Source organism: Gracilinanus agilis, chromosome 1 (genome assembly GCF_016433145.1).
Source record: "Gracilinanus agilis isolate LMUSP501 chromosome 1, AgileGrace, whole genome shotgun sequence".
NCBI lineage: Eukaryota > Metazoa > Chordata > Mammalia > Didelphimorphia > Didelphidae > Gracilinanus > Gracilinanus agilis.
In genome coordinates, this window is record NC_058130.1 from 198,720,594 (window position 1) to 198,729,822 (window position 9,229).

Here is a 9,229-nt window from a genome sequence, read left to right on the forward strand (position 1 = left end):
GCTTTTTTGGTTCAACTAAGAACAAAGGTAACAAAATGTATTAATATATTATTTACTATTACCAGCATTTGTTATAAAACTTCTTAATTTCATGCACCACATCTAAACCTTTTTTGGCTTAATATTCCAATAGTTCTCAAACACCTCTAATACTGCCAGAACTCCTAAATTGGGTAGAGATAAGTCATGTTTAAAGCTTAAACATATTTTTTCTTCAAGCATCCATGTTTTAAAATACTTCTGTTATAATTGTACTTTGTCCTTGACCACCCATGAAAAATCCCTTTCAGATAGACCAAGAGCGAGTCCAAGCATTTTTCGTAAAAAGTCCTTCCCTTGTTTTTTCAAGAAGGTTACACCTCAAAATATCTGAAACATTTGTTTTTCTGAAGATGAGCATCCTTAAAGGAAATCTTAAACCAATACTCCATCTGTATCAGATCCATATGTCAAGATTCCATGTCAATTTCAACACCTTCATCCTTGCTGGCAAGAGTTGCTTCAGTCAGTTTCTCAATCTCTGACAGATCAATGGAAGGCAAAGGATTTCTCCAGTACTGGAATGTGTTATATTGCCAAAATTCTTCAATGAGCTGTTAGGGATAAAAACAGACAAAAATCAATCAGTAGTTCTGATGAAAGATAAGTCATTAGGAGAAACATTTATCCCTTTTAAGAGGGAAAACAAAAAAAAAAGCTTTTTCAATTTTTATTTTAGAATTTCAAAAATAAACATACCTAAAAAACCATCTTTGAAACACATTTCTTTATATATTTGCATGTTTTAATTTACAGTACTTTATACATTTTATAAACTATTACTTATTAAGAGGAGTTAAGAAAGGTTTGTGACTTTCCTAGTTAACAGTTTTCTGCAATTCTCTCCTATTCTGTCTTGAAAAATATTCTATGTACAGCACAAGCACGGAATTTTTTACCTGTTGATAAAGAAACTAAATATTTATAAAAAACAGTGCAAGTACAACATTTCTTTTTAAGTAGGATGTTTCAGTGTACACACACACACACACAACTTGAATATTGCCCCCAAAGAATAAGTCACTTTAACAAGCTTATAAGGAAACTCCTGTTAAAGTATTTTTTAAAACTCTCCCTTTGGAAATGTCTACAGAATCTTAGCACATTCTTGGTTTTTATGGTGTATCTGATTTCTGGTTATCAGTTAAAAGTTGTTCTGAAATAAACCAAGTGGTGAACATAACCAGATAATAACAATTTATCTGATCAAATAATTAGAATAGAATTGTAACTACAAAGTAATGGAACATTTTCCTATGTGGTCTGTAAGCTTTCTCAGAAGACAATTCCAAATGCAGTTTTAAAAATGTTTTGAACACTGGCATTGTCAATGGAATAAGGGCACAGCTCCTCAAACTGGCCCTAATTTATCTTTCTTACCTTATTTGATTTTACTCTCTCTTCAGGGACAGTAGGCCCCCATATCCCAGAAAAGCTTTTGCTTGCCTTACCCTCTTGTCAACTGTATAATTTTCATAAAATTCAAGATTTAAAATTTTTTGAGAAAAATTTCAGGAAAAGAAGCTTGCTAAATAACTCCTTGAATCAAGAAAATGAACTGTTCAGAGAAAGTGCCATAAAGAAACCTCTACTGCATCAGAAGATCCAGAATGAACTTTAGGGTATAACTGATTGAACTGAAGGGGGCTAAACACATTTATTCTGAATGTAAATTCTTATACCAAAGGGGACTGCCCCCTTATTGGCTTTTTGTCAATGCACCTAGCAAACACTGGTTTTGCGCTCTCTGTCTGTCTGTCTGTCTGTCTGTCTGTCTCTCTCTCTCTCTCATTGTAGTTTCCTCTTAGAAAAGTGCAATATGGTACGCACCTTTAGCTAGAAGATTTTTAGAGGTATAAGCTGGTTATGTTAAATGATTTATTGGGGAGACTGGTCTCCCAAAGTATCACGGGGGGGGGGGACTGTAAAGTGTGACTCAAACTTTCTTTGTCCATCAATCAGCAACTTTTAATTTAATCAACCAAAAAACTGAAAACACCCCTATTTAACACTTCGTTAGCCCTCAAGTAAGAGAATTCACAAGTCACTTACTTGGAGAGCTGCTCCATCCTTTTAAACCCAATCAATCAGAAACTTGTGAATCCTTTGATAAGAGTTGACACTTTCAGAGAGTGAGAAGTGGATCCCACAAACACTGCCCTCCTAGGTAGTGCTAGGCAATTTGGAAGCTGTGATTGGCCCCTGTGAATAGGGGAAGGGACAAGAAGTGACTATAAAACGTCCTGAACTTCTTCTACTGTAGTCATCTTTGGCTTGAATCTTCAGCTTGGAGGATCTTGGACTGGGACTACAAACCTCAGCTTTGACTTGGGACCTTGGCTCTTGGACTGTTTCTTGGGTGAGTGAATAGCTGGCCTTCTTTTCCTGGCTTCTGGAGAGATTAGTTCTAGAGAGGCCTTCCCCTCTTGGAGGAGGCTGCATGGGTGGAATACCAGATGCTCTCTCTGGTCGAGGGTTAACAAACCCTGCTGGGTTAAGCCAAGCACTGGAGCAATATTTAGTGTGATAGGCTAGACATTTTCTCTACCCTCTTTTTGCATTTTTCTTCTTCTACTCTTTCCACCTCTTTGTAAATAAAAGCTATTAAAAGTCATTTTGACTTGAGCTGTAATATTTTAAATCGGTGACCACAAGATTATTTTAGAATTCTCACATATTTAGTCAAACCCTTAATTTAATTTCTTATACAACCATGAAGAGGCAAGGTCAGGTCCCCCACCCCCATTTTGCTTTTGCTTTCTCTTCCACTATTTTTAGGTTGATGTTTATTTTGGTGGTAATGGTTTTTGGTGGGTGGGTGGGAGGCTTTGGAGGAGCAGAAGCCAGAAGAACATATACATAGGGCCAGCAGGTATTTGCTTATGTCCAAGGTTTCAGTCATACATGGTAGGTCTTGAACATATCCCTCAATGTATAAGGGGGGGGCCTTATTATATTCTCTTTTCCAGCTAAACTGGGGATTGGGGTTGGGAGAAGATAGAAAGGGAGGGCCAGTGATGAACTCTCTTCTTTAGGGTACTCCTGTGATGGTGAACCTATGGCCAGCAGAGACATCTCTGGGCATATGCAGACCCCTGGCTTGGCTGGCTGGGAGCCTGGTCCCGCCCCTGAACACAGGGGGTGGGGCACCCTAACCTCCCTCCACTGTCATGGGGTGAAACATGGACAGCACAGGGCCAGTAGCCTGGTCCAGGACCCCAGAACGCAAGGGGAGGGTATGGGACCCTGGAATCTTCCTGCTGAGCTCAGTCCCAGCCCCAAATGCAGGGGTGGGTGGGGTACTGCATACAGCCAAGGGGTGGGGGGAGATGACAAGGAGTCCCTAAAAAGTTCCAAAAGGTTCATCATCACTGGAGTAGTCCCTGACTTCCAGAGTGAGCCTAGTTTTGTTCCCTTTCACTCAGTGTGAGCATGACAAAATGCCACCTATCTAGAGAAATGCATCTTCTTACCATGTTTATGACCCCACCTCATTGGGAGTTTAGTTCTTGCCACTAGGACTGGAAAAAAAAAAAAATCAAGATGTTCCTATGATTAGGCAATTAATTGAATGTGGGAGATGAGAGAATGTGAAATATCAAGGATAAGTCAGATGATTAGAAGAAAAGTAGTGCCTGACTCCAATAGGAATAAGGAAGGTAAAAGGATAGGTTGGTTTTGGGGAAAATAAAATGAGTTCTGTTTTTAAAGCATTTAGATGTCCTATAGGCATTTGATGATGAGGGTTTAAATATGTAGTTTTGTAAGCTGTCTTCATAGAGATAATAGCTGAACCCAACAGAGCTAATATCAACAAGAAAATCTGTATAGGTAGAAGAGAATGGAATAGAATAGAACATGAAGCACCTGTGAAAAAAAGGGATCTAAATTTGTGTTTATCTTTTAACTGAGTAATACTATTAGTGGCCTCATAGATGTATATGAAGGAGATTTACACACACACACACACACACACACACACACACACACACACACACACACACACACACACACACACACACACACGATGTAACTGCAGTGAGTCTGAACTCTATTGTGAAAAGGAAATCACTGGGTAAATTGAGTCATGAGGATAGAATGTCAGCTGGAGGAGGGCAGCAAAGGAGTCAAGAGATCCTGAGATGGGGGCAGGGCAATATCCCCTATACTGCCCGCCCTTTCCCCTCCCTACTGCCCCCTTGAGCAGCCCAGGCAAAATAGAAAGACATAGTTGGCTACTCAGATATCCCATGTGAGAGTTAGTGGGTGGAGAAAAGGTTTGATAAACTGAGGCAAGAGGGGATTTGGCTCTCTTCACTTCAATGTTTGTTGCTGCCTGGACTTCCTATTGACCATGGCTAGGAGGCCCTAATGGCAGCCGCTGAATAGCAAGCTAAAAGGAACAATAAGGGAAGTATCTTTTATATTTCTCTCCTATTTTTCCATCTTTTTCCCCTATTACTTTTGATTAATAAAATTATTAATTTATGGCCAGTCTCATAATTTTCACTCTTAAATATGGAAGAAAACAGTGAAAAACAATACAAGAAAGTACTAGAAATGCAAAGAGAACATCTATCACAACCAGAGTGGTAGGGAAGGTGATTGGTCAAACCAGAGCTTTTCAAAAACCTATCACTTTGGTGATTGCTTGAGATGAAATTAGAAAGGACTTAGGGTGGAGAGACCAATTAGGAGATGGCTGTGCAATATTCCAAGCAAGCAGATGTGGATGACTGAATTAGGGCAGTGGCCATTTAAGTGGTAAAAAACATGCTTATCTTTAATTTACAGACAAGAAAACAGTCTCAGGGTTAAATGACTAGCCCATGATCATGCATTCTATTAAGTAACACCCTTTGTTCCTCTACACAATCTAATATTCATGTCAGGAATAAATATCCTGAATTTGAAGGAATCTTTTGGGCAGGTTTCATTTTAATTGGTAAATTGGAGAAAAGCTGTCTCTGCCTGCTCTTCTATTTCCATTTTATAACTTTTCTTAACATAGCAACTTAGAAATACACATGTGTTTTTAATAATGAATTTGCTTGCAAGAATGTAGTTGCTAAACTTACAGACTTTAACAAAAGCATGAGTGATTCACCATGCTCCTATTTTTACTAAAAATAAGATCTTTCATTTTTTCCAACAAATGGTTTAATCAAGGAATAGTGTGCTGAAGTAACCAATGTAAATCTGTAGGGGAAGATTGAAACCATTATTAACCTAATGGCATTTGGTCCTACTTAATGCTTGTAAGAAAACAGTCTAAAACAGCAACTTCTACAGTTTAAATGACAGGTTAGAAATGTTTAAAAATACACTTTTCTCCAAAGTTACTCAACTCAAATACCTTATGGTCAGCTATAACCGTATTACTAGGCCCATAACCCAAAAGATGAAAGAGGAAAAAATTATATCTAAAAAATATTTATAGCAGTTCTTTCTGTGGTTGCCCCCAAATGGAAACTAAAGGGGTACCCACCTACTGGGGAACTGCTAAACAAATTGGAGCATATGAATGTAATGGAATACTATTATACTATTAAGAAATTATGAAATGGATAGTTTCAGAGGAAATTGGAAAGATTTCTTAGAACTGATGCAGAGTAAATGAAGTGAGCAAAACTAGGAGAAAATTTAAAATCAACTTTGAATGGCATTAGAACTCTAACCCACAAGTCCAAAGGACTGAAGATGAAATATTCCAACTGCTCCCAGTCAGAGAAGGGTTGGACTTAAAATACCGAATGAGACATACATTTTTGAGAATGGCTAATGTAAGAATTTGTTTTGCTGGTCTATGCATAGTTGTCATAAGTTTCATTTTTCTTTTTAAATTATTCATTGGTGGGTGAAAAGGCATGGGAAGGAGAGAATTTATACTTTTAAAAAATAAATTTAAAAATAATTTAAACAAAAAAAGATAGACCTTCAGGATCTATACCAGGTGAAACTAGTTTGGTGGGAAATGGATCTAACCTGGTTCACTAATAAAAGGAGTCAAACATTCCTGCTTTTTTTTCAAACTCACTGTCTACTTGAACTTTTTCTAAGAAATATACTTGAGCAGTGGGTCCTTCTGTTCTTATGCTCAACTGAAAAATGCATTTGGCCCTATGTTCTTCCCTGATCATTTATTATGACTGAGAAAAACTCATTTTTCCCCTTGATTTGAGTGAGAACAAAAAGACCACAAAGTTGTTAAGTTGATTTTCATAAAGCACAATTCTAAACATGTCACACTCCTTTACTCAAACACTAATGGCTCTCTTTTGCTTTTAGGATCAAGCAGAAATTCCTTTATTTGGATTTTAAAGTTCTTCACATCTTACCTCTGGCATACCTCACAGAGTATGTTGTGAGGATCAAATAGCATATACAAAGTACTTTGCAAATCTTAAAATGTATGCCTTTTTAATTTTAAAGCCCTTCAAGACATACCTTTCCAATTTTGTTACTCTACTCTCCTTCCTGCACTCAGGAAGTCAAGCCAGACTGGACTTCACATAAATTTCATGCTATCTCCTGTCTCTGTGCCTTTATATGGCTTTTCCCCAGGCGCAAAATGCACTCCCTCATTTATCCCACTTTTTTTTTAATTCCATATTTTAGAATCCCTGGTTTCTCTCAAAATTTAGCTTTTACAGGAAGCTTTTCTGATCTCCTCAGGTGCTGCTACTGCCTGCTTCCCAATATTACATTGTACTTTGTAAATATACGTTCATTAAATATATATCTATATGTGTGTGCATATACACACATTTACATATAAAGGGAGTCAAACATTCCTGCTTTATTCAAATTCAGAGTCTATTTGAACTTCACTATGAAACATACTTGAGCACATACAACAATGCATGTATAAACACACACATATCTCAATTCTACAAGAGAATGTAGATACCTTGAGGGCCAAGATTGTTTCCTTTTTTTTCCTCTATCTTCTATGCCAGTGATGGTGAACTGATGGCACACAGAGAGCTTTCTGTGGGCACACATACAGCCCTCCACCCCCAGAGTTCATTACTAGAAAGGAGAAGGATTTGGGTAGAATTGTTCCCCGCCCCCATTTGTCCTGACACTTTTCATATCACCCTCCCCTCTGCCCAGCAGCTAATGGAAACACATGACTGCAGAGCTGGAGGTGAGCTGAGTGGTCAGGCCTCTCTTCCCTTCTCTACACTTGCTGAGGACATTCCTCACTTCACCCATCCCTCCTCCCAGCAACACAAAGAGAACAATTCCTCCCTTGTGTGGGGTAAGGAAGGAGTAGCAGGGTGCAGCACAGAGTCTGGGGTGGGAGTCAATGGCACCTGGTCTCTAAAAGTTTGGCCATCACCTAGCAGGTAATAAACACTTAACAAATGCCAGTTCAAGCACTCTGAGGGGCAGCTGGATGGCTCAATGGGCTGAGAGCCAGGCCTGAAGACTGGAGGTCCTGGGTTCAAATTTGGCCTCAGACCCTTCCTAGCTGTGTGACCCTGGGCAAGTCACTTAACCTCCACTGTCTAGTACTTACAGCTCTTCAGCCTTGGAACCAATACAGTATTGATTCTAAGATGGAAGGTAAAGGTGTTTTGTTTTTTTTTAAAAGCCATTTCATCTTGATCTAGCTAATTATATTCTTTTCTGTTTTCACCCAGACTACTAATCTCCCCTCTGGCAGTTATTTTACATTTACCCAACTCGATAATTGCAATTTTTCTTCCCCATCCATGATGTGGGGAAATTCCTCGGGTTTTAATTCAACAGTGTTCCAAAATTTAGTGGAAAGCCAGGAGAGTTGGGTTGTAATCCTGACATACTAATCCTGTGTAACTACAAAGCACCTAGCTTTCTTTCCAAGCCTCTTCTCATCCATAAAACGAGGCCAGTAATACCTGCATTACCAATTTCACCAGGTTGTTACAAGGAAATCACTTTGTAAATCCATTAGCTGTATAGGTTGTAAGCACTGGGTAGTGTATAAGTTACTTGCGGGCAGGGCCAGTTTCCTTTGCCTACCAGTGTAGGCAATGAATACACTTTTGTTGAACTAAATACAAATGTTAATTTTTATTAATCGTTGGCCGGGAATCATATTAGCTAAAAGAAAAGCCCATGGATTTAGCGTGAATAAATAGTGGATTTGGAGTCAGTTCCTGGGTACCAATTCTGGATCTTCCACTGTGTGACTTAGGATCGCATACTTTACCTTCTCTGGGCCTCTTTTCTTTGGTAAAATGGAGAGTGAGGGATCAGATGCCCTTTAAGGATCCTTCTAGCTCAAAAGCTATGATCCTAGGCTCTTTCCTCAGCTGCCTGAGCAGCAGGAGTGCCCCAGTTCAAAATGCTCGGCTCCTCATAGGAGGGTTACAGGAACCATTCATCGTCTCCAAATACACTATTTATCTCAAACTGAGCATGTGCGGAGTCGCGGGGCCTCTGCGATCTCACTTCTCCCGCGGAGGACCGCCTCCGGCACCCTAGGATGGGACGGCCAAGGAAGGAGGCGGGAAAGCGCAGACCGGATCCCCAGTGCCTCGGCCCAGACTTACCTCCTCCTCCCGGGGCCTGGCGTCTCTGGGCCGCGGTGCGTCTTCCCCAGCACCCCGCTCGGACTCCGAGGCACGGGGATGAAGCAGCGGTCGCGGTCCAGGCTCCTCCTCCGCGGAGCCGCGCGGCTCGGCTGGTGGCTTGGGCTCCCCAGTGTCCATGCGGGTCCCGTCCCCAGGGGCCGGGCTGTCGGGCCCCGCGGCGTCGCCAGAGCGCTTGCTGGGGGAGGCCAGGAGCTCCGCCATAGTCCCGTCCTCCCGTTTCCGCTTGCGGCGCAGCTCGGAGCCGTTCACTGACAGCCGCGGCCCGAGCCCCGGTGGCACCCACGGCGGTGGCGGCAGCGGCTCGGGGTCGTCCAGGCGGTCGCAGGGCAGGAGCCGCTTCCAGGGCACGTGGAATGCCAACGGCTCCGCCGCGCGCCTCTTGGCCATGAGCCCGCTAGGCCTAGGCTAGGGCCGGGCCTGGCTCCGAAACCGGCGGGAGACGGGAGGGGGAGGGGTAGACTGGAGATTAAGGCTGCGGGTCCGGGAGAAGGCGGGGCGGGGAGAGGGTGTGGGGAACTGCGGCGCGCGCGAGGATCCTGGCGCGGTCACAGAACCTTCAGCCTGGGGTCTGGGAGGGTTCTGCGCTCGCGCAGGTGTCTGTGGGA

General features: G+C 41.7%; 1 protein-coding gene across 1 annotated transcript; it reads right to left on the reverse strand.

Moving 5' to 3' along the window:
- Positions 1 to 449: 449 nt before the first annotated feature.
- On the reverse strand, positions 450 to 9,011 carry C1H9orf40 (chromosome 1 C9orf40 homolog). The gene is made up of 2 exons (XM_044657373.1): positions 8,583 to 9,011; positions 450 to 593 (listed from the first exon to the last, which is right to left on the reverse strand). The coding sequence occupies exons 1-2, from the start codon at positions 9,009 to 9,011 to the stop codon at positions 450 to 452; spliced, it is 573 nt and encodes a 190-aa protein (XP_044513308.1).
- Between the last annotated feature and the right edge of the window lie 218 nt (positions 9,012 to 9,229).